The 24692-nt window shown below is 34.2% G+C and overlaps 1 protein-coding gene across 7 annotated transcripts in view; it reads right to left on the bottom strand.

Moving 5' to 3' along the window:
* The window catches only part of BtbVII (BTB-protein-VII), a 53090-nt gene that overhangs the window by 27111 nt on the left and 1287 nt on the right, over positions 1–24692 (bottom strand). For 2 of the 7 annotated variants that reach the window (XM_075307288.1, XM_075307290.1), the window contains exons 2-5: positions 23001–24199; positions 13753–14434; positions 13439–13686; positions 13262–13370 (exon numbers count right to left, since the gene is read on the bottom strand). In XM_075307288.1, coding sequence (XP_075163403.1) covers positions 13262–13370; positions 13439–13686; positions 13753–14434; positions 23001–23171 — 1210 coding nt within the window. In that variant the 5' untranslated portion in view covers positions 23172–24199. Of the gene's footprint in view, positions 1–3904; positions 4939–13261; positions 13371–13438; positions 13687–13752; positions 14435–23000; positions 24200–24692 lie in introns of those variants that run through there. The other 5 variants (XM_075307289.1, XM_075307291.1, XM_075307292.1 and 2 more) reach the window with 4 other exon arrangements.

Raw genomic sequence — 24692 nt, 5'->3', positions numbered from 1 at the left:
TCAATATTTTTTTCTGTGCACAAAAAACTCAAAACGTTATCAAATTGGCAAAACCAATTCGAGTTATTACTGTAAAGGTCCGGCGACATTTCTCATAGTTTCTACATATTTACGTCATTAGATTACTCTTTATGATACACGTTAAAGACATGTTAAGTTTTTTTTTTGGAAATGCATACAGTTTTATGCAGTCCTTGAACAAGCTAGATTCCTTGTGTCGACCCTAGTATGTAGAAAAGAAGGAAGGCATTAAAACGGCTAAACCTAGGGAAAATGCTGAGCACATTACCTCATTACTAATTAGAATTCGAATCTAAAAAATATTTTTCGGATTTTCTACTTTTGTAATTTCGAAAAAGTCTAATATAGATTTTTGTAAAGATGGACCTTTTGATTTTTTTTCAAAATTTCGACTTCTCCATTTTTTTTAATGTTATAAAAGCGTAAACTTTTCATGTGTTATTGGTATATAAAAAAGGCTCACAAATTTAAAAGAAAAATACATAAACCTTAACATTTTTCTTCTTATACGTAGGAAATTTTTACTAACCTACAATATTCGCTCTCATAACTTGTCCCCAAAATATTTATTTTATATAATGATTATATAACAAAGTGTTGTGGGTGGAACTTCTCCTATGCTCGATTTTGGCCAGTACAAAAAAGTCTAATTGACCAACCAAAAGTCGATACGAATCGTGTTTCAAAAATACGAAAAGTTGATTTGCGATTTTTTGCATCCCTACCCAGCAAACCAAATGTCGCCAAAAAAGAAATGAAAATGTTCATTTTGGATCCTGAAGTGGTGCAAAATTGACGCAGAAGCGATGAATTTAACATGGGCTTGTCATAGGACGGAAGTCCTCCATTTCAACAGCCGTTGCACTGAATTTGCATCACTTCTTTAGGTGCGATCCGAATTCAATGTTTTGGATGTGAAATAAGAAATTTTGTGATATTTTGAAAAATAAATAATTTTTGAAATATTTTTATGAGTTTTAATGCATTCTTACGCTTGTGTGGACCGCTTGGCATCAAATATTTTCAAAAATTCACAATTTTTTCAGATTTGATTTAGCATGTTTTTCGACAAAATGTTAATGATTTGTACCATTTTATGAATTCTTGCTCTGTTTTTAGCCTATTTGAAACAAAAAAAGTTAAAATTACCCATTAAAAGTATGAAAAAAACCAAGTTATAAAAACTTGAATTAAAAGAACTTCCTGGGTAGTTAAAATAAAGAAGATCATTGGGAGTGCATCTTCTGGACGTACTTTTAAAGTTGTGCCTGTGGAAGAACTTCCAAATTTTTTTGCTGGGTAATTACTAAAATCATCGCTGAAAAAATATTAGAAGTTTATTAGAAGCAGAATTTGAAACCGTGACTAACTACACAAAAAAAAATCTGATTCAATCACGAAATTAATTGATCCAATTAATTTTTTAATTGAAATGTCTTCAATGAAATGATAGTATCAATGAAACAATTAATTGAAGGTCAATTAAAAAATTAATTGATACTATTAATTTTTGTGATTGATTTTGTTTCAATTAAAAAAATTGTTGAATGAATTAAATTTTTAATTGAATATTTTTTAAAACTCAATTAAAATTTTAATTGGAAAAATGTTCGTGAAAATGTTTTCTGTGTATAGGCGCAATTCATCAAACTCTCCATATGGAAAAACATAACCAAAAGAGAAAGAGAGAGAGGAAGACAAAAAAAGTCTATCTAAAGAGTAAAATTCTTCTTCATAGATAGTGAAATTGTAGTATTTCACACTGATAAGGGCTTTCGTCCTTAGCAAAAAAAGCGTCGCCAAAAAAGTAATGAAAATGTTCTTTTTGGATCCGGAAGCGGTGCAAAATTGACGCAGAAGCGATGAATTTAACATGGGCTTGTCATAGGACGGAAGTCCTCCATTTCAACAGCCGTTGCACTGAGTTTGCATCACTTCTTTAGGTGTGATCCGAATTCAATGTTTTGGATATAAATTAAACAATTCTGTGATATTTTGTCAAATAAATAATTTTTATAATTTTTAATGGATTCTAACGCTTGTCGGAAACGTTTGACCTCAAATATTTTCAAAAATTCACAATTTTTCCAGATTGGGTTTAGCACTTTTTTCGACAAAATTTAAACGATTTGTACCATTTTATGAATTCTTACTCTGTTTTTAACCTATTTGAAACAAAAAAAAGTTAAAATTACCCATTAAAAGTATGAAAAAACTAAGTTAAAAAAAATTGAATTAAAAGAACATCTTGGGTAGTTAAAATAAAGAACATCATTGTGAGTGCATCTTCTGGAAGTGCTTTTAAAGTTGTGCCTTTGGAAGAACTTCCATTTTTTTTTTTGCTGGGGTGCAAAGGCGCATGTGGCTTTAACTGCCAGTTAACAGGAATTAAACTGCAAATATCTTCTCTCGGGTTTACTTTTAACTGGAAAATTGTCAGCAGTTAAGTTCTTAACTGGCATATGGAATATATAGACAAGATGAGAGATATGTTCATAGTGCTGTTTAGTTAAGTTAATCATCTAACGACAATGGGTTACTCTTATACCCTACTTGTCACCGTATTAATTTTGTATTAATCTCATCCTCCAATTCGGGAAATGTGGCTGTTGGCAATGCTAGTTATCCAAACTTTTAATCGTATTAATTAGCCCCCTCTTGTTCTTCATTTTAAGGCGAACAAATAAATCAATTTACTTGAAAATATTTGTATATATAATAATTTTTTCGTTCCTTATTTAGATTTTCGAAGAGAGCTTCATTTAATGTTCATAAGCATTGTGAAAAACATTAGTTTGGGTCTACCATAGATTTTGTTGCATTCGAAATTAGTTAATCCAGAGGATAGTCTCAAATGGCTCATAATAATATCCCAAATTAATTGCACTAGGATGGTGTTGAGATCAGAAATGTCAATATTCAGGATCAAATCGTTTCGATAATGACAATATTTGTTTCCAATACGGTGTACTATTCAATATGAATTTTCATTTGTCTAGGAAACATAAAGGAATTTTTGTATTTGTAAAGAGCATATAAACAATTATAATCGTGAACTTGATAAAAACGTGATAAAAGAACATATATGATTATGCCTCGATTACCGAACCAGACAGCTTTAAATTTCTCACCATGTTGCCTAGTCGTGGAATTTTATGATACAATGTGTATAGCGTAATTTATCTTTCCTACAGCTACAGTTAAACTTCAAGATCAGCAATAACAGACGTGTTTTAGTTTTTTTTTTTAAAGTAAAAATCGGGAGATATTTAAAAAATTCTGCAAGTAGTAATCGATTCCCAGGTTGAAGTAAAAATTATAGATAACATCCGTGCTTTCCGTAATTGGATGATATTTTTCGCTTACATATTACTTCACAAAATAATATAAATAGTTTCGAAAATAAATAGAAGTATAAATGGTTTTCTTAGAGTATCTACGACGGTGGTAGGGGTGTTAGTTTTGCCATATACGTTGTGGCATTCTCCGTAGGATGCACTATTATCGGTGTGGTTGTCGCATAATTTTGTACATAAATTGTGGTTGGAGGATGTGAATGGGGCGGCGCCAGCGTCGGATGCGAATGTGTGGGATGCGCTATAATATTATGTGTTTGCGTTGGCGTTTGATTATCACATGGTGTTGGATTATTGGTTTGCAATATAGCTGTATTTGTTGAAGAGGTTACCACTGATGCTGCTGAAGACGTTGCGTTTGCTATTTGTGAACTTATTGAGAGCGTTTGGGTTGGAGCGGCTGTTACATTGCCTGCTACAGCGTGCTGATGCAAATGCATTGGTATAATTGTTGGTATGGTAGTCGTCTCAGCAACACTGCCCACCACCGGCGCTGACTGTTGAGCAGTAGATGAAGACATTGAATTCTATATTGAGTTAAAGTTAATACTCTGTAAATTCATTGCAGTTGCCGGATTAACATTGATGGTTCCTGCGCCAGCCCCAGGGTTAGCCCCTGTTGCATCAATGTACCGCTGGCGAGACATTGAATGCAGACTAGTTGGGAAGTCCATATGGCGGGTATCTAGGAAACTCATTACACCCATGGCGGGGTGAGTTGTGGAACCACTTGTAGAACCTGCATGATGTGGGGTGCACATCAACGAGGGCGTTGGTGTATCCGATTGTGGAGGTATTTGCATATTAAGAGCTGCCGTTTGAGCTGCAGCCACGGCGGCCGCCATATGATCATAGTTTTCATTGGTATCATCCTGTGCGTTATCTGGTGGTGGGGGAGAAGGCGACAGATTCGGTTCTTGTTTGACAACTCGCGATTTTATGCTAGGCCTTGACACAGGATAGCCTCTCTTCTTATACTCCAGCCACAAAGTGCGATTATTGACGCCATAAAGTCGCGCAGCTTTACAAAAACCTATACCACCAGATCGCACTGCTTCTAGGGCCCTTATGAAATTTTCATCACCTTGGGGATTTATTGAACGTTTCCGCTTTATATTGGCATTGTTCGCTGAATTGCTACCCGACACATTTGCGCCACCAACCGCTGAGGCGTTGGCCACTGGTGAGGCTGACGGTGTTGGTCCTTGACTATAAACTGATTGTACCATTTTGCTGTCATTGGGCGAGGGTGGAGACATGTTTTGTGCTGCTGCAATGGCCGTGGCATTAGTGTACCCACTTACAGCGATAATTTGCGGAGTGTATGTTGAATTTTGTTGATGCTGCTGTTGGTATTGTTGCATTTGCTGCAAGTGCTGTTGTTGCTGTTGCTGACTATTAACATCCTGTTGCTGCATTTGCTGCTGATGTTGATCACTACTACTTGAGCTGTTATTATTGATGTTTTGAGTCTGATTGGTGGTATTGCCAATTAAATTGGTGGGACAGGATGGCAGCGAAAAGCGTGAATAATTTGATTCAACAACCGTCCATTGTAAACCTGGGAAGGGGAGAGAGAAGAGAGTTGGTGGTGAGAAAGTTTGTATTTTTCATCATCAACAAAAAACAAGAGAGCCATTTCAATAATATTTTTTAGTATTTCTACAAATTATAATTTCTGCAAAACAACTACTTTAATATGAATATTTTCAATTCATAATATTTTTAATTACTATGAGAAAAGCCAATATTTTATTTATTTATTTTCTTTGAGATAGAGAAGAGAGTTAAAAGAAATCATTTGTTTAAGTAAGAACATCGATCATTTTTCATTGCTCTGCTTTTCTTTCTTCAAATTATATATATTCAATAAAAGAACTTTAAGAAAGAAACAATATAAATTGTTCAAAAATAAAACAAAATATTGTTTGTTTGTTGTTTGTACTCTAAGGACTCTGTGCTATATATGTAGCTCTCTCCTGTTCCCAAGTTTTCATAAATCTTTTCATAAAAGTTCGTTCGTTATGGAGGTTGTAGTTCACGTTTTCTCTACGACGATTACTTGTATTTATTTTCACTTTTTATATAAATTGTTATTGTTTTTTGTTTTAAATATATTTATTTTTTTTATCACAATTTGTTTATACAATAGACACAAAACAATTACATTAAAGTATAAGAATAACAATAAGAAAAACAAAACAAAAAATGTGCTCAAACCAATATCTAAATGTAAATGATTTTTAACACGGAACTTTATTCGGAAAATAGGAGTAAAACAATAAAATAAAATTTAACAAAATGTAAATAAAGTGGTTAATGTTTCGGCGATTATTGCAAGTTTTTTTATTATATATGTTATAACAGGCGAGATATTCAATAGCAACAGAGTGATGCATTGTGTTTCTAATTGGCGCAGGACTATTAGCTAGGCACATTTCTCATATACTAATATTAGTTATGATCGGTTTTCAAGCCGAGAACAGTTTGTTCTCACGGTTACTTCTTTGAATCAATTAATTAAAAAAAATGAAATTGTACACAATCCATGTATTATAATTTTCCATCCAAGGTTTGACAAGTTTGAATAAGAATATAACCCTCGTCACATATATTATTACACTTTTAATTTAGAGTTTTTGTTAGAAAAATCGTAAGGAGTAAGATTGAAAAACTGGTACACATATTACGTAAAATAAAACATGAATAATTCATTTAAATTATTATTTCTTCACTATATTGAAATATTATGTAGATTCCACATTACAGAATAATCACTCGCTACTTATGAATCCATCCATCCATTTTGATAGCTGTTTCTGTGACTATTTCGTTTTAAATCGACCATGTGTTTGGACACAATTTCTTTGTAGCATTAGGAAATTTTTGGCATTTTGATGTATTTGTCTGGCACAGTACAAAATGTATGTCATTGGTGGCACAACATTCAAGAACATAAATGCCATAGTCTCATGATGTCAAATCCGAAATATGTGGACACTTTATGCTGATTGGTATAAAAGGAAAAGCTCGAAAATATGTGGACACTTTTTGTTGATTAATAAATGATAATCTTTTCCGTCAGTACGCCTTAATATTTCAGTGTTTTTCAGCCTGATTTTAGAAATATTTGGCTTTTCATTGTTTGTATTTTTATTTCGGGCCTCTATATTGACACATACAAAACTTGGTCCTGTTTTCCAAAAATCTGTTAATGTGTAGGTTTCATCATCCACAACGCAGGAATATCGTCTCTTGTTATAAAATTGGACTTTAATTTTCGAGCTGTTTTCTGCGATTTTGAACATTCTGGAGTTTATACGATTTAAGTTAGATTACGCGTTAGCCTTGACACTATGTACACAAAAGTAAGACCATCTAATAATTCGGGCAGTTTTTTTTTTAGACTGAAAAGTTTGAAGATATTTGAAAGAGTTGCATAATTTGTTTGCTCCAATTGGTACTGTCCTGTTTACCCGATTTGTTTTAATAACACAAACACATTGACAGGGTTAATCAAAAAATTAATGATTAAGAAATCACCATGAATGAATGGAATTAACAATTTATATGTAAAAATTCTTCCCAAAATGGGTTAACTACCATTGTTAATATAGTGAATGCCAGCTTATTATTTTACAAATGCAGGAATACTTTTTTCCTCTGTGTGTAAGATATTGGTAAAACGTATTCAGAAATGATTAATTGATTTTTTGATGATAAAAGTATTCTACTTATTGTGGTCTATGGTATCCAAATAACCGAATTTTTGGAAAAGTCGGTTTTGGTTTTTTTTTTTATTTTGTCCAAAACTGGTTAACCGGTTAAAACCGAAAAAATAGAAAATAGCGAAAATGAGTTCTAAACGCTCTTTTTAACAATTCTTTGCAAAAAAAAAAAATGAAAAATTTAAAACAAACTATGGATAAATTCATTGCTATATTTCTAGTGTGATAGAAAAAATTAATGCCGTAAAGGTTTTTAACAGCGTTGCCGTTGACTTTTTTCAAAAAGAGCTTAATTTTAAAAATGAATTTTGTTGGAAGCAAACGTAAGTTTCGCATTTAATGCAATTGTAAAAAAAAAGATTTGTGCTTGAATTTTTGAAAATTTAATTTTACAGAAAAAGTAAGCTCTGCACAAGCACTGCTGTGCGTGGGCATGACCCGTTTTTATTATGGCATGAATTATGTTGAGGGTTTCAGAAGATTTTTATTCTATTTCTTCAAAATTTTTAATATGCCACTGACACTTCGAAATAAAGCCAGAAACATTAAAAAGAGTTTAATTTGGAGCCAAAATAAAAAGATCCGGAAAAGAACAACAGTTCCAAAAAGAGCCAATTTGGCTCTTTAGAACCAGTAAAGGCAATGTGTTCATTTATTGTTTTGTGAAAATATTAGTTTACTGATGGTAGACGTCGGACTATACGTATATACTGAAATATTTTTTTTTCTTTTCTGAGGAGTTCTTTAAAATCAAAGAAAACAGATTTGAGACAATCGTCAAAGAAACTTCTAATAAATTAGGGTTTATCTGCTCTCAAATGAAGTTCTTTTCAATAAAGTGGAAATTCGTTTGACTAAAACTTCGTTACGGAGGAAATTTGTTTTTTTTTTTTTTTTTTGAGTGCAAGACACATAATTTATCTCTTCAATTTTATCGAAGAATGCTAAATTGTTGTGTGTAGAAAGAGATTATTTTGTGCTACTTAGTGAAAACATCTTGTAACTAGCCAGTTGTTTCCTATCTTCAGTACATATTTAAAAAAATGTTCATCTTTCGAAAGAAACATAAGAGAAAGTAGGTGTAGAAATTGAGAAAACCGATTAACGTAGGGCCAAAGCCCGCAATTAACCTAAAAAGGCCAATTTTTTCACTACCCGGTTTCGGTTGGTGTAATTGTATCCGACTAACCGGTTTCGGTTTTGGATACACTAATGTTGCCAGAAACTTTTAACGAAAAATCGTCAAAATTGGTTCATTGAAATCATCATTTTAATTACATTATAAAATCATGATGTAGCATATTGTTTATTTATGGAATGTAATCAATGACACAACTATTATGATGATTTTTACTTCCCTCTTTTTCTTTAAGTGAAATTGAAATTGTTTCAATCACGACAATGAATAATCCCACTATATACATGTATATAATCAGAAAACGCATAAGAAAATACTAAATCATACACAGCATAAATATTTATTGTCTTCAATCACGAAATTAAGAGATCAAATTATTTTTTAATTGAAACTTCTTCAATCACAAAAATGATAGTATTAATCACCAACCTCAATTAAAACCTTAATTGATCCAACAAAAAATGTAATTGATACTACCAATTTCTATGATTGATTTCTGTTTCAATTAAATAAAAATTGTGGAACCAATTAAATTTTTAATTGATTTCTGTTTTGGTTTCAATTAAAAATTTAATTGGAAAAATGTTTTTTTGTGTGTATATACATTTTTTTAATCAACCAAAAAAAAAAAGCAAATGGAAGCGAAGTTCAACAAATAATTGATTATCTGAATTACAAAATTAATTAAGGTTTGCGACAATCATCAATTAATTTTTTAATTGCATCAAGAATAAATCAATCAAAAACGGCAGACCGTTTACGCAAAGAACTTTGAGCTGGCATAAACGGTTCAACCGGTCTTTATAAAACATGTAATTTTTTGAAAAGAAAATCTAATTTTATTGTTATTAATTAAAAACAAGTAAGGAAAGTCTAAAGTCGGGCGGGACCGACTATATTATACCCTGCACCACTTTGTAGATCAAAATTTTCGATACCATATCACATCCGTCAAATGTGTTGGAGGCTATATATAAAGGTTTGTCCCAAATACATACATTTAAATATCACTCGATTTGGACAGAATTTGATAGACTTCCACAAAATCTATAGACTCAACATTTAAGATGGCTAATGCACCAGGGTGGAACATAATTTTAGTAAAAAAAAATATGGGAAACATTTAAATCTGAAGCAATTTTAAGGAAACTTCGCAAAAGTTTATTTATGATTTATCGCTCGATATATATGTATTAGAAGTTTAGAAAAATTAGAGTCATTTTTACAACTTTTCGACTACGCAGTGGCGATTTTACAAGGAAAATGTTGGTCGAAATCAGAAAAAACATATATATGGGAGCTATATCTAAATCTGAACCGATGTCAACCAAATTTGGCACGCATAGCTACAATGCTAATTCTACTCCCTGTGCAAAATTTCAACTAAATCGGAGTTAAAAATTGGTCTCTTAGGTCATATGAGTGTAAATCGGGCGAAAGCTATATATGGGAGATATATTTAAATCTGAACCGATTTCAACCAAATTTGGCACGCATAGCTACAATGCTAATTCTACTCCCTGTGCAAAATTTCAACTAAATCGGAGTTAAAAATTGGTCTCTGTGGTCATATGAGTGTAAATCGGGCGAAAGCTATATATGGGAGCTATATCTAAATCTGAACCGATTTCAACCAAATTTTGCACGCATAGCTATAATGCTAATTCTACTCCCTGTGCACAATTTCAACTAAATCGGAGCAAAAACTTGGCTTCTGTGGGCAAATGAGTGTAAATCGGGCGAAAGCTATATATGGGAGATATATCTAAATCTGAACCGATTTGGCTGATATTTTCGCGACTCATAAAATATTCGGATGTACGGAATTTGAGGAAGATCGGTTGATATATATATGGCAGCTATATCTAAATCTGAACCGATTTTTTCCAAAATCAATAGGGATCGTCTTTGAGCCGAAACAGGACCCTATACCAAATTTTAGGACAATCGGACTAAAACTGCGAGCTGTACTTTGCACACAAAAATACATCAACAGACAGACAGACAGACGGACGGACAGACAGACAGATAGACAGACAGACGGACATCGCTAAATCGACTCAGAATTTAATTCTAAGACGATCGGTATACTAAACGATGGGTCTCAGACTTTTCCTTCTTGGCGTTACATACAAATGCACAAACTTATTATACCCTGTACCACAGTAGTGGTGAAGGGTATTATTAATAACCACTTATTAATTGGCATCGCTGCGGATTACATTTACATACGCATGTCCTAGGAGGAAAGTACTTCTCCCCAGGCATACCTTTGGTCTTGAAATAAGTAGTGCTTGTAAAGCATATAATCACCTAATATGTAATCACTTATTCGTATATATACCAAAGTTTGCAAAATGTTGACATCTCTAGCCGATTACAATGGATCAAAATAGGGCGAGTAATGCTGTAATATGAACACTGCTTGAATAGAAAGGAATATTGTAGAAAAAAAAAAAACAAAAATGTAACAAATCATCTAAACAAGTTTACACGCAAATTAATTTTACACATTGATTCGTGTTTTACGTTATAATAAACCTAATAGACCACATTAGGTTCGAAATCTACTAAAGGTGGATTTTAAATACCTTTTTTATAAGGCAAATGGCTTTTGAAAGTGTATTGTGAATGAGGTATAATAAAAAAAAAGAAAAAATATGTATAACGTTATTGATATAAGATTGCTGGTTCAATTTTTCATATAAGATTGATTTTTGATTTTTTCATTAATTGATGCTTTGCATTTTCATTTAATATTGTAATGTCCGTTAGAGAAGTACATTGTAATTCGTTAAATTCGCCCTTTGAAGGCTTTGCATTGCTTAAATAAATAAAATAAAATAAGTAAATAATTATTCCTTATGGTACCATCATTTATTCTATTTTATTACGTCATTAACAGCCAAATGCATTACATTTTGAGAATAACAATTCGAAAATTAGCAAGAAGTATTTATTATTGTCACTACAAGTTAGTCATTATAACACACCGCAATGTAATGCAATGTGTAATGACAGCTTTACTCTTGGTAATGCAAATTGTAATTGCTGGGTACCTTATACATACGTATGTTTTCATTGCAGTCTTTTACAATACCCATAGATATTTTGCCTACAATTGCCAAATTAAATTTTACATTGAAAATGCGTAAGTCGGTTGTTGAGGTCTTGACTATACCGGTTCTACAGGTCCACTGAAAATAGGATTTTCATCAAAAACAATAATCGGTGTAAGAAAATAAACTGGTCCACCGGTTTCGATCACTGTAATAGTATGTATAATATATCGAACTTAAATATGTCCGACAAAATTATATTTTTGATTGGAAATATTTCTTTAAAACTAAAATGTTATTTGAGATAATTAATATTTTCACTGACTATTTTTAGTTTAATTTAAAAGTGTCAACTTTTTGTTATAATCCTGAATTTTCTAAAAGGATGGATTTTCTTTGTTGCCACGCTTTTATATAATGATCAAAATTGGACAAATAACGTTATTTAAACGCTAAATGATATCCAAATAGTTCCCTTTTAACTTTGGAAGAACTCGCACTATGACAATCGTGGGAGGTCGAGCTTGCATATTGGCCTATTATTTGTTATGAATTGGCCAATTTGACAAAATTTTTATGTTGTATTCTTTTTGCCTCAAAATTCAGTTGTCATATTCCACAAATGTATAATTTTTGATGATATGTTCTCTACTATATCTTAATATATACAGTAGAATTCATTTATAGCGACCTCGGTTATAACGACCATCCGTTTATAACGACGGATTTTCAAAGCAAGTTTGGTTCTTAATAGTTTGTACATGCGCAAGCATTCGCTTAGAACGACTCCGATTTTAGCGACCATCTGCTTTTAACGACCAATTTGCACGTCTGCTTTGGAATGGGCATTCGGTTATAACGACGATGTAAGTTCTGTATACTAATTTTTATTTTTTTCATTCCATTTTTTGTCGTCAGCCAATACTAAATAAAGAAACATATACTGCGGGGAATCACAGAATTTGTTTTCGACTATCCCAAACAGAGTTGCAAATGACAAAGAAGAAATATTCAAACATGTTTGAGTCGTAAAAGCTGATGGACGCATAAACTTTCACTTTTCAATTACCAGCGGTGTTATAGAATTTTCTTATTTACATAAGAATCTGTAATCCAGCTCAACCAAATGCAGATAAGGTTGTGTGCTGCACTTTTACTTGGATAAATACTGATTTTTCAGAGAGGGGGTTCTGATATATCAGAGAGTTTATATAGTTCCGTTGAAATTATTGAAAGTAAATTATTAAAAGAAATTCTTGTAATTATAAAACAAACCACAATTCTAAACTATTTCCAATCTCAATAAATATGAATATACATGATAAAAAAAAAACTTAAAAATATTGTGTACACTTATTTGGATACAACGACATTCGGTTATAACGACGTATAATTTCGGTCCCTTGGCGGTCGCTATAACCGAATTCTACTGTATTTAACATTTAGTATTTTTACTATTTATAAATATTTTTTTTATTATTATTTCTATTTACTACACCATTGTCTTAAAGATTTTATCTAGTTTTTATTTATATATACCATTGTTGAAGTTTATATTTTTCAATTCAATTCAAACATTTATTTAATCAATTACAATTTTTGTGATGCAGGATTTTAGGTCTATTTATTGACTTTTGTATCACTTTGTACGATAATAAATGAAATGAAATGAAATTAAATATTGTATGATTAATTTGTATATCGAACCTTTTCTATATTGGTCTTCTCATAGAGTGGAAGTTTAATATTGTATGTTTTTTTTTTAATTAATGCACAATGAACATAGACTAAAGACAAAAGCATGAAAATTACATAGTTTCTCATGTGAGACGGGGAACAGCTTATAGAGATATCATGTACATATATATATATATAGAGAATGAAATGACAGCAGTGTATTTGCGTGGTGGAAATTAAGACTAAAGGAAAAAGCAAACAATTTGGATATACTTCACTTACCCGAATGAGCAGATTGCGAATTCGGAGCATCATGTTCGGAGGGTGTTGTTGCTCCCGATATATCCAATGGCATTGTTTGTTGAACACCGCTCATATCAACTTCGGGTTTCTAAAATGTATATTCAGATAAATAACTTATTAGATCTTTGGAATAGTTTAGTATTGGTCATTATTTACAATTTGCATATGGCCATGAGTTTCATCCAAGCTATCTGAATCTTGAGGATTATGGTCTAAATCATTGTTGGAGGCCTCTTTAAGTAGCTTAGCGGTATGCAACGAATGAGCGGCCAAACCACTAAGAGCGCTATTAGTTGCCGAACTTCCAAATGTCATTTGACTCATCTGGGATAGTGTTAATCCTCCCGCTGTGGCTGCATCCAAAGAAGCATTGTGATCTTCGGAATTAGTGCGATCACCAGATCCTAGAATGTGGGTGGAATATTTTTTGCATTATACATTTGCTTTAGTCAAAATGATTTCTCACTCACCATTATTCGATGACTTTCGTAAACGTTTTCGTCTTGCTGCCGGTGAGGCGCCAGCGCCTAAGGGAGATGGAGTACGTCGCAATTGTTGATGATGTTGTTGTTGCTGTTGTTGTGAATTTTGTGTTTGTTGTAGTTGATGCAATTGTTGCTGTTGCTGCTGGTGATGATGATGTTGCTGCTGAGTTTGCAGCTGTTGATGATGCTGCTGATTTTGATTCTGTTGTTGTTGCTGTTGTGATTGTAGTTGTTGCTGCTGCTGGTGGTGTTGCTGCTGATGCTGTTGTTGTTGAAATTCGTTACTACACCATATAGAATCATTCACATTACTAGCTCCACTATTGCTTCCAAGACCCCCTCCACCGGTTGCATTACTATTACCACCATTACTGCCACTAAGTACATTATTGCTACCACCACCACCACCCCCACTGCCGCTAACCATTTCCGAAGTATCATTTGATGATTTATTATCAGATTTGGTTAGATTGGCGGGATCGGTGGGCATTTCGGCTAGGCCTTTAATTTTGAGCATTTCGGCAGTTTTTAATATGTGCGGCAGTTGCTCTTGTGAAACATTAACCTCGCCGTAGTACATAAAATCCACCATAGTTTTTAGATCATCATATTGTACATCCTTCAATATAACAATAGGATGTTGACATGGATTGGTGGTGAAAAGTGTCTACAAGAAAAAATAAATAAAAATATTAGATGATCAAAAACTAATATGAGAACTATGTTTACAAGAACAATGTATCCGTATAAGAATATTCGATACCTATAGGAGAATAGTGAATTATAACAGGTTGGCTGATAAGTCCCCGGTCTGACATCAAATGCATATTATTTTTATATAGTACCAACCTTCAAATGATTCGTGTCGAAATTTGACGTCTGTAAGTCAATTAGTTTGTGAGATAGAGCGTCTTTTGTGAAGCAACTTTTGTTATTGTGTGAACAAAAAATTGAAAAAACGGAATTTCGTGTTTTGATAAAATACCGTTTTCTGAAGGGAAAAAAATACGGTGGAAGCAAAAACTTGGCTTGATAATGAGTTTCCGGACTCTGCCCCAGGGAAATCTACAATAATTGATTGGTATGCAAAATTCAAGCATGGTGAAATGAGCACGGAGGACGGTGAACGCAGTGGACGCCCGAAAGAGGTGGTTACCGACGAAAACATCAAAAAAATCCACAAAATGATTTTGAATGACCGTAAAATGAAGTTGATCGAGATAGCAGAGGCCTTAAAGATATCAAAGGAACGTGTTGGTCATATCATTCATCAATATTTGGATATGCGGACGCTCTGTGCAAAATGGATGCCGCGCGAGCTCACATTTGACCAAAAACAACAACGTGTTGATAATTCTGAGCGGTGTTTGCAGCTGTTAAATCGTAATACACCCGAGTTATTCCGTCGATATGTGACAATGGATGAAACATGGCTCCATCACTACATTCCTGAGTCCAATCGACAGTCGGCTGAGTGGACAGCGACCGGTGAACCGTGTCCGAAGAGTGGAAAGACTCAAAAGTCCGCTGGCAAAGTAATGGCCTCTGTTTTTTGGGATGCGCATGGAATAATTTTTATCGATTATCTTGAGAAGGGAAAAACCATCAACAGTAACTATTATATGGCGTAATTGGAGCGTTTGAAGGTCGAAATCGCGGCAAAACGGCCCCATATGAAGAAAAAAGTGTTGTTCCATCAAGACAACGCACCGTGCCATAAGTCATTGAGAACGATGGCAAAAATTCATGAATTGGGCTTCGAATTACTTCCCCACCCACCGTATTCTCCAGATCTGACCCTCAGCGACATTTTCTTGTTCTCAGACCTCAAAAGGATACTCGCAGAGAAAAAAATTGGCTGCAATGAAGAGGTGATCGCCGAAACTGAGGCTTATTTTGAGGCAAAACCGAAGGAGTACTACCAAAATGGTATCAAGAAATCTTTGTATCGCTCTTGAAGGGAACTATGTTGAATAATAAAACGAATTTTGGCAAAAAATGTGTTTTTTTTTGTCAGACCGGGGACTTATCAGCCAACCTGTTATTTATAGACAATGGGGTAACATAACTATCACGTTAACAATATACATTTGAAAGCCGTTACGTTTGCCGAAATTGTAACGAAATTAACAAGCCCATTAACCTTAGAATAGACGAAGATGTTTAAAATCTAATAAAGTGGGCTCGTTAATCACACTGAAAAGGATAAATTAAATATGTCGGTTTATATAAACCGTCATCAACATTTCTATTGACAGGGATAAATATCATCAAGCTAATTCCAGATAAGGCAAGGTGCTCAAAAAATAAAATTTTGAGAATATATCCGTCATTACGATCATATAAAAACCGGCTGATATAAAATGTATACACTTATAGTTTTCTCGCTCTAAAAATTATTACAAACTTCCGAAAAATCGGGGGATTGTAGAAAATTCTCAAAAATTAAAATATGAATCAATTAATGCATCGAGTATCATATATCTTTATGACATTAAAATATTAGCTTCTGATTCCGATAAGAAATTCAATTTGCCAATCCCAAATAAATGTAACTCGTGTGTTAATGAGTATATAAGCACAGATTTAGAATAAATGCAAATCGTAAGCTTCAAGGCGAATCGGTAGCTTTAATAAAAATAGAATTTCGGATGAAAACTTTGATGAAAAATTATGGATATATTTATAAAAGGGGCTATATCGAATCATGAACATACTGTCAGTAAAGGCAGCATTAATGAAAAGTCTAGAAACTATGGATTACATATGAGTATTCACAACAAAAAATGTGGTAAAACTTGAATGGGAGTGATCCATAGCAACAATAAACTATGTTTGTTTCTTTAAATTAAAAAAAAAGTTAGTTGTTAAGGCAAATTACTAGATATGTTATACCAATGCTATTTACAAATCTTCCGCTTTTCCTGGGCCGCTGATTTACACACAAAAAAAAAAATTCTGAATCAATCACGAAATTAATTGATCCAATTAATTATTTAATTGAAATGTCTTCAATCACAGAAATGATAGATCAATTAAAAAATTAATTGATCCAATTAAAAAATTAATTGATACTATTAATTTGTGTGATTGATTTTTATTTCAATTAAAAAAAATTGTTGATTCAATTAAATTTTTAATTGAATATTTTTTAAAACTCAATTAAGATTTTAATTGGAAAAATTTTCGTGAAATTTTTTTCTGTGTACCTGCCAATTTTTCGATTTTTTCTCCCTAGTAGGATGTATGACAATAAGCAAATGTCTTTTCCTGACTGCTGAGTCGCTGTTGATGAGGCCGTTATTCAGAAGCGATATCAGCTTCTTCGTCGACAGTCAGGCATCTGTAAAAGCATTGTGCAGTGCTGACTAAGGTCTCAGGTAGAGGTGTGCACGTGAGTAATATTTTACTCACGCACACTCACGCACTATATTGTTTGGTAGGACTCACGCACACTCACGAAAAGAAAATTTGTACTCACGCACACTCACGCACGAAAATACCGTAACTCACGAAAAATACCGTGACTCACGAAAAATATCGTGATTCACGAAAAATGTCGTGACTCACGAACAATTTTTTGAGTAATTTACCTTAGCGACGTGTCTGAAAACATGAGCATTATTAAAATCGAAAGCGTTATTACACTCTTAACATCCCAGTTGTCACTAAAATTGTAAATGAATTTAACTCTTAAGCGTTTTATGTTGGTGAGCGTAACTCTTTACTCACGCACATTCACGAAGATAATATTCTCGTGACTCACGCTCACGCACGACATTTTGGTTTGTTAATCACGCTCACGCACACTCACGCCGTTGCCATGAGCGTGACTCACGCGTGAGTCACGAAAATTTTCGTGAGTCAGACCAGACGCTGTCCTAGAGAACTCAAGGTTCTCACTGAACAGCATAATAAACTCTGTGCTGAGTACCTGGGCACTATGGGATAATAGGAGATGACGAAGCGCATGTGCTGGCTAATTAAGGCGCTCGTGGAACGAATAATGTCCTAGTGGACGTTTTTCCTCCACTATCTTCTTATCATTACAGGATATAGGGAAAATATGATGAACTATGGCGAAGATGCTGGGTTTCTTCGGGTGGCTGCGAGCAAACCAAGTTGATATCGGGCGAAAAGAAACGTAGGAACTGCGAAATTTTGATGTCGATGAACAGAGAAGAATTGCGGCCATTGATTGGTATCATAACAGGACATAACACACTTGGGAAACACATGGTAAGAATAGGACTTAAAGACGATGATATCTGTAGATGGTGCCTGCACCCGGAAGTTACGGAGGACTCGTGTCACTTCCTGTGCCAGTGTCAAGCTTTATCCTTTAGAAGAAACAAGATACTGGGCTCCTTTTTCTTTCAGGCTCTCACTGATCTGCGCGAATGCATCTTAAGGAACATACTTGCATTCATCAGGGTCTCTGGCTGATTGTTCTGAGATTTCTTTTAAAGAAAACGAGCAGGTGGAAGTTCTGGGACAAGGCAGACCTCATCGGAAGGAAGAATATGGAAAGATCACGTCGAGGAATCACAAAGGACCTATACTGGTCTAAGTGGACATCAATTCAACACAAAATTGATGTCATCCTCTACAACCTAACCTAACCTAAATGCCTTTTCCTTATGTGATAGAAGGGAATATTAAAACAATAAAACAACCTGCGTTAGTAGGCATTTGAGAGTAGTAATCAATTCCTAATGTAATCTATATATAGTAGCTTCCAAATCTATTAAATCTAAGACATGTACTTAATGTTAATGTTTAACTATAAGTTAATTATTTTAATTATTAATTTTTTTAACTATTATTTTTTTTCGTTTTTTTTTTTAGGTAAATATAATTTATTTTCTTTATGGTGTATCTCTGTAACCGTATATGGTCATTGGGGCTTGGTTGTAAAATGAGTTAAAATAAATAAATAAAAATAAAACAACCAAAGAAAAATTCTACATTGCCGTTATAATGTCAGACTATCGGGTTTTGAATGCTGAAAGCAGCGACTGTAAATAACAGTTACCCAGAAAATTTTAACTCAAAAACTCTTCATCTTCGAGTCAACTGTAATATACCAAAAGATTTATCTCGGAATGCTCTTTCAGAATCTATGGTGATATTAAACAAAACGCTCTATTCCAAAAATTTTCAAGTAAAAATAAAAGGTCATAAATAAAACTCTATTTAGGAGTTTTATTTTTTTTCTCCAGAAATAAAACTCATATTATTTTTTTCCATTTTTGAAGTTTCTTGTTTAATTAAGTCTATCTCTTAAAAAGTTTAAGTGTTAATTTATTTGTTTAATTGAACGAACATAATTTTTTCCAAATTTGATTTGAACGCAGATCGCTCAGTACCAATGCTCTTTCCACGCTTACTTTGGTTCCAGGAACACACTGTACAGTTTTTGCGGATTATTTACTTTTTTTGCCTCCCAGAACTAATTGAACGAACATAATTTTTTCCAAATTTGATTTGAACGCAGATCGCTCAGTACCAATGCTCTTTCCACGCTTACTTGGGTTCCAGGAACACACTGTACAGTTTTTGCGGATTATTTACTTTTTTTGCCTCCCAGAACTAAAAAAAAGGTTTATCAATCGACAAAGGCCTTGGGGATAAGATTTTTTCATTTCTCATGATCAGTTTCTTCGCTTTCTTATTCCCTGTCTACAATTAGGCTGTTCAAAAATTGACCCAAAAGAGATGTTTTCGATTGCGATGTATCACAAAAAATACTTAGTGACAATAAATTTGGGGAACATAGCGGGGCCTACTTCGTTGTACTAAACAACGCATCATGTAATGAAGTAATTATACTGCTTTACATTGTAATGATCAGATCAGCGGCGAATTTTGAAAAGTGAGTTTTAGCTTCTGAAGGAAAAAATAAAACTCCTATGAAGAGTTTTATTTTATGAAGGAAAAAAAAAACTCAAAAAAAAAAGTTTTATTTATGACGATTAAATAAAACTCTCGTTTTAAGAGTTTAATCAGACCTTTTATTTATTTTTATTTTATTTTCAAACATCAATACATAGGAAGCCTAATAAGGCCTATAATACATGTATTGTAAGATTAACTACTAGAGGTGTGCGCGTGACACGCGTGAATCACCTGAGTCGTGAATAAAATCTGAAGCAGCTCTCGTGAATGTGCGTGAATGGGACTAAAACAAATATGTCGTGTGTGAGCGTGAGTAATAAAAACGGTTCGTGAATTTACGTGAATAAAATTTCTGCAAAATCACGCTCACGAAAAAATCAAGATTTAATTCTTACACGTATGTTAACTGAAATTGATTTAGCTGTCGAACTATAACAGGTTGGCTGATAAGTCCCCGGTCTGACACATAGATGGCGTCGCTAGTATTAAATGCATATTGTTTTTATATAGTACCATCCTTCAAATGATTCGTGTCAAAATTTGACGTCTGTAAGTCAATTAGTTTGTGAGATAGAGCGTCTTTTGTGAAGCAACTTTTGTTATTGTGAAAAAAATGGAAAAAAAGGAATTTCGTGTTTTGATAAAATACTGTTTTCTGAAGGGAAAAAATACGGTGGAAGCAAAAACTTGGCTTGATAATGAGTTTCCGAACTCTGCCCCAGGGAAATCAACAATAATTGATTGGTATGCAAAATTCAAGCGGAGGACGGTGAACGCAGTGAACGCCCGAAAGAGGTGGTTACCGACGAAAACATCAAAAAAAAAATCCACAAAATGATTTTGAATGACCGTAAAATGAAGTTGATCGAGATAGCAGAGGCCTTAAAAATATCAAAGGAACGTGTTGGTCATATCATTCATCAATATTTGGATATGCGGAAGCTCTGTGCAAAATGGGTGCCGCGCGAGCTCACGTTTGACCAAAAACAACAACGTGTTGATGATTCTGAGCGGTGTTTGCAGCTGTTAACTCGTAATACACCCGAGTTTTTCCGACGATATATGACAATGGATGAAACATGGCTCCATCACTACACTCCTGAGTCCAATCGACAGTCGGCTGAGTGGACAGCGACCGGTGAACCGTCTCCGAAGCGTGGAAAGACTCAAAAGTCCGCTGGCAAAGTAATGGCCTCTGTTTTTTGGGATGCACATGGAATAATTTTTATCGATTATCGTGAGAAGGGAAAAACCATCAACAGTGACTATTATATGGCGTTATTGGAGCGTTTGAAGGTCGAAATCGCGGCAAAAGAAGAAAAAAGTGTTGTCCACCAAGACAACGCACCGTGCCACAAGTCATTGAGAACGATGGCAAAAATTCATAAATTGGGCTTCGAATTGCTTCCCCACCCACAGTTTTCTCCAGATCTGGCCCCCCGCGACTTTTTCTTGTTCTTAGACCTCAAAAGGATGCTCGTAGGGAAAAAATTTGGCTGCAATGAAGAGGTGATCGCCGAAACTGAGGCCTATTTTGAGGCAAAACCGAAGGAGTACTACCAAAATGGTATCAAAAAATTGGAAGGTCGTTATAATCGTTGTATCGCTCTTGAAGGGAACTACGTTGAATAAAAATGAATTTTGACAAAAAAAAATGTGTTTTCCTTTGTTAGACCGGGGACTTATCAGCCAACCTGTTATTCTATTCATGAATTATGTTACCTTTGCTCATTCCTGGTTGGAAAATGTCGTGAGTCTCTTGAATTTGTCGTGAGTCACGTGAATTGTCGTGAACGTGAGTTTTTAAATGTAATTCGTACGTGAGCGTGCGTGAGTACTGGTTTTCATTTCGTGAATGTGCGTGAGTGGGATTGGTTACCACACGTATCGTGCGTGAATAAATATTTGACTTCGTGAATGTGCGTGAGTGTGAGTTAAATTTCACTCACGCGCGCACCTCTAATATATGGGTTCTATTTCTAAATCTGAACAAATTTTGACAAAATTTGGCATACATAGCTAAAGGGTGATTCTTTTGAGGTTAGGATTTTCATGCATTAGTATTTGACAGATCACGTGGGATTTCAGACATGGTGTCAAAGAGAAAGATGCTCAGTATGCTTTGACATTTCATCATGAATAGACTTACTAACGAGCAACGCTTGCAAATCATTGAATTTTATTACCAAAATCAGTGGCAGAAAATCCGCTTTTTTATCGACAAATTTTGTTCAGCGATGAGGCTCATTTCTGGTTGAATGGCTACGTAAATAAGCAAAATTGCCGCATTTGGAGTGAAGAGCAACCAGAAGCCGTTCAAGAACTGCCCATGCATCCCGAAAAATGCACTGTTTGGTGTGGTTTGTACGCTGGTGGAATCATTGGACCGTATTTTTTCAAAGATGCTGTTGGACGCAACGTTACGGTGAATGGCGATCGCTATCGTTCGATGCTAACAAACTTTTTGTTGCCAAAAATGGAAGAACTGAACTTGGTTGACATGTGGTTTCAACAAGATGGCGCTACATGCCACACAGCTCGCGATTCTATGGCCATTTTGAGGGAAAACTTCGGAGAACAATTCATCTCAAGAAATGGACTGGTAAGTTGGCCACCAAGATCATGCGATTTGACGCCTTTAGACTATTTTTTGTGGGGCTACGTCAAGTCTAAAGTCTACAGAAATAAGCCAGCAACTATTCCAGCTTTGGAAGACAACATTTCCGAAGAAATTCGGGCTATTCCGGCCGAAATGCTCGAAAAGTTGCCCAAAATTGGACTTTCCGAATGGACCACCTAAGACGCAGCCGCGGTCAACATTTAAATGAAATTATCTTCAAAAAGTAAATGTCATGGACCAATCTAACGTTTCAAATAAAGAACCGATGAGATTTTGCAAATTTTATGCGTTTTTTTTTTAAAAAAAAGTTATCAAGCTCTTAACAAATCACCCTTTAGAATGCTAATTCTAATCTCTGTGCAAAAAAACTTTCACATCTGTGTGAATATCGGGCGAAAGGTATATATGGGTACTATTTCTAAATCTGAATCGATTTCAATTCTGTCGTACAGATAATGTAAAAAAATGGGGCCAGAGCTAGGGTTAATCCTGTAACAAATAAACTAAAAATTTGGCATGAGAAGTTTAATTTATTTATGTACGGGAGTATCTCGGTTGGTTCGTTATAAGAACCAACCGATTTCAGATTCGGTGAATATGGAGGATATTCACACACATAATATATAGTACAATTCCAAACGGAATTGTGTAATAAAACCTTCTTGGATCCTAGACTTTTACTCTAATTGTTGCAACATATGTATATCACACTTACCTGAAAATATGAACTGCATGCTGACAGGACAATTTTGTGAGCCTGCAGTTGCCTCCCTTCGGCAGCTAATGTCACATCCACTAATGTCCCATTGTGCAATAGTGATGAGCATACAGAAATAAAGTTTGGTTGATGGTTGTTCCAACGTAAACAAAATTGTTGCACGGACATTTTATTGGTGTTTGTTTGTTACTCTTGTTGTCTGTAATAGTATTGTGATATTACGCAGTTGTAAATAAGTAGGTTGTTGGATAAAACCGGAACAATTACGTTGAAAACCGTCCTCTCCCTTCCTCAGTAGTTACCAGTGATTGGTAAAGACGGGAGCTGCAGGATGTCGATTTCAATCAATATTAGATCCAGTTTTTGTAACCAGCAGCTAACGCTACATCCACAGATAATGATGACGCAACGTTTAATTTTCCTTGGCCACAAGTTCACACTCTCTCTCGGTTAAGTTTTTTGGTATTTCAAGAAAATTGTTGTTTGTTAGCGCTCTTAAGAGCAGCTAAAAAGCTGCTTCGTTTTCAGAATTTTATTCTTTCGTGTGAAATTAATTAAATTTGTTCATAATATCTCCCGAAATTATATTGATAAGGTTCGATTGAAAGCAAGAACACAAAAAAAAAGAGTTCTCGTCGTTGGAACACAAGACGAAAATTCCAATCCGTAATGAAAAATAGCAACCAAAATACACACAACAATTTCTTAGTCGTTGCTTCGACTTTTTTCTCACATAGAAAAGGGCGCTGCGCGGGTGTCGAGTGTTTTGACGTATTGTCTGACGTCGGTTTATTTATTCTTTTCTACTTTATTGTTGTTGTGTTGCTTCCCGTCGTCGTTCACCAAAAAATATTTGAATATAAATAATTCTCACACCGTCCGCCATCTCCACATTCATCGCTATCATTGGTCGTTTTTCTCAGTTTCTTTTCTTGACACCGCAATTGGGGTTTGATTTGTTCCGATGCTTTGATGCCGAAAGTTTGCGTACAATTTTTTTTATTATTGTTGGGTGTATTATCTTGATGTAGTATTTTTTAGTATTTCATAATTTCTTACTTTAATTATTCATTGCGCACTAAATGTTCAAAATATGATTTTCCGATAGGTATAGAGCAAATAACACCAAAAAATTATGAAAGGATTTCTTTACAACCCATTTGACTAGGAGACAACATCCACAAAAATCAAGCTTACTGAGAACAACAACAGTCGAGAAGGGAATCAGAAAAGGGTAACATTTTATTTAGTGTTGGTAAACGAAAAAAAAAATGGACAGATCAAAGCGTAACGAAGAAAAACAGGGCTGTACAAATTGAAGAAGGAAGCTCATAAAAATACGTGCAACGTTAGAGTGACATATTGTAAATATAGTAGGTCGTTCACAATCTAAGATCAGGCCATGCTCGCCTAAATAATGTTACCGATAGTAATTTGAAGGGGAATATGAACATAATTTTCATCACCAGTATATGACATATGAATATGAAAAAATATGAAAAACCATATTAAATTTTCGAAGCTTTTCAGGGCTGTTCAAACTTAAATTATAAATATTGTAATGTCCAGCTTCTCATCCGCCGATTAATACTTAACCGGAGAATAAACCACCGAAAAATTATACCAAATTATGGAAATCGAAACAAAATCATTAACAAGTGCAGAAAAAGTTCATATATTCTCTTAGAA

This window comes from Haematobia irritans, chromosome 4 (genome assembly GCF_050003625.1).
Source record: "Haematobia irritans isolate KBUSLIRL chromosome 4, ASM5000362v1, whole genome shotgun sequence".
Lineage (NCBI taxonomy): Eukaryota > Metazoa > Arthropoda > Insecta > Diptera > Muscidae > Haematobia > Haematobia irritans.
This window is presented reverse-complemented; position numbering and strand designations above follow the sequence as displayed.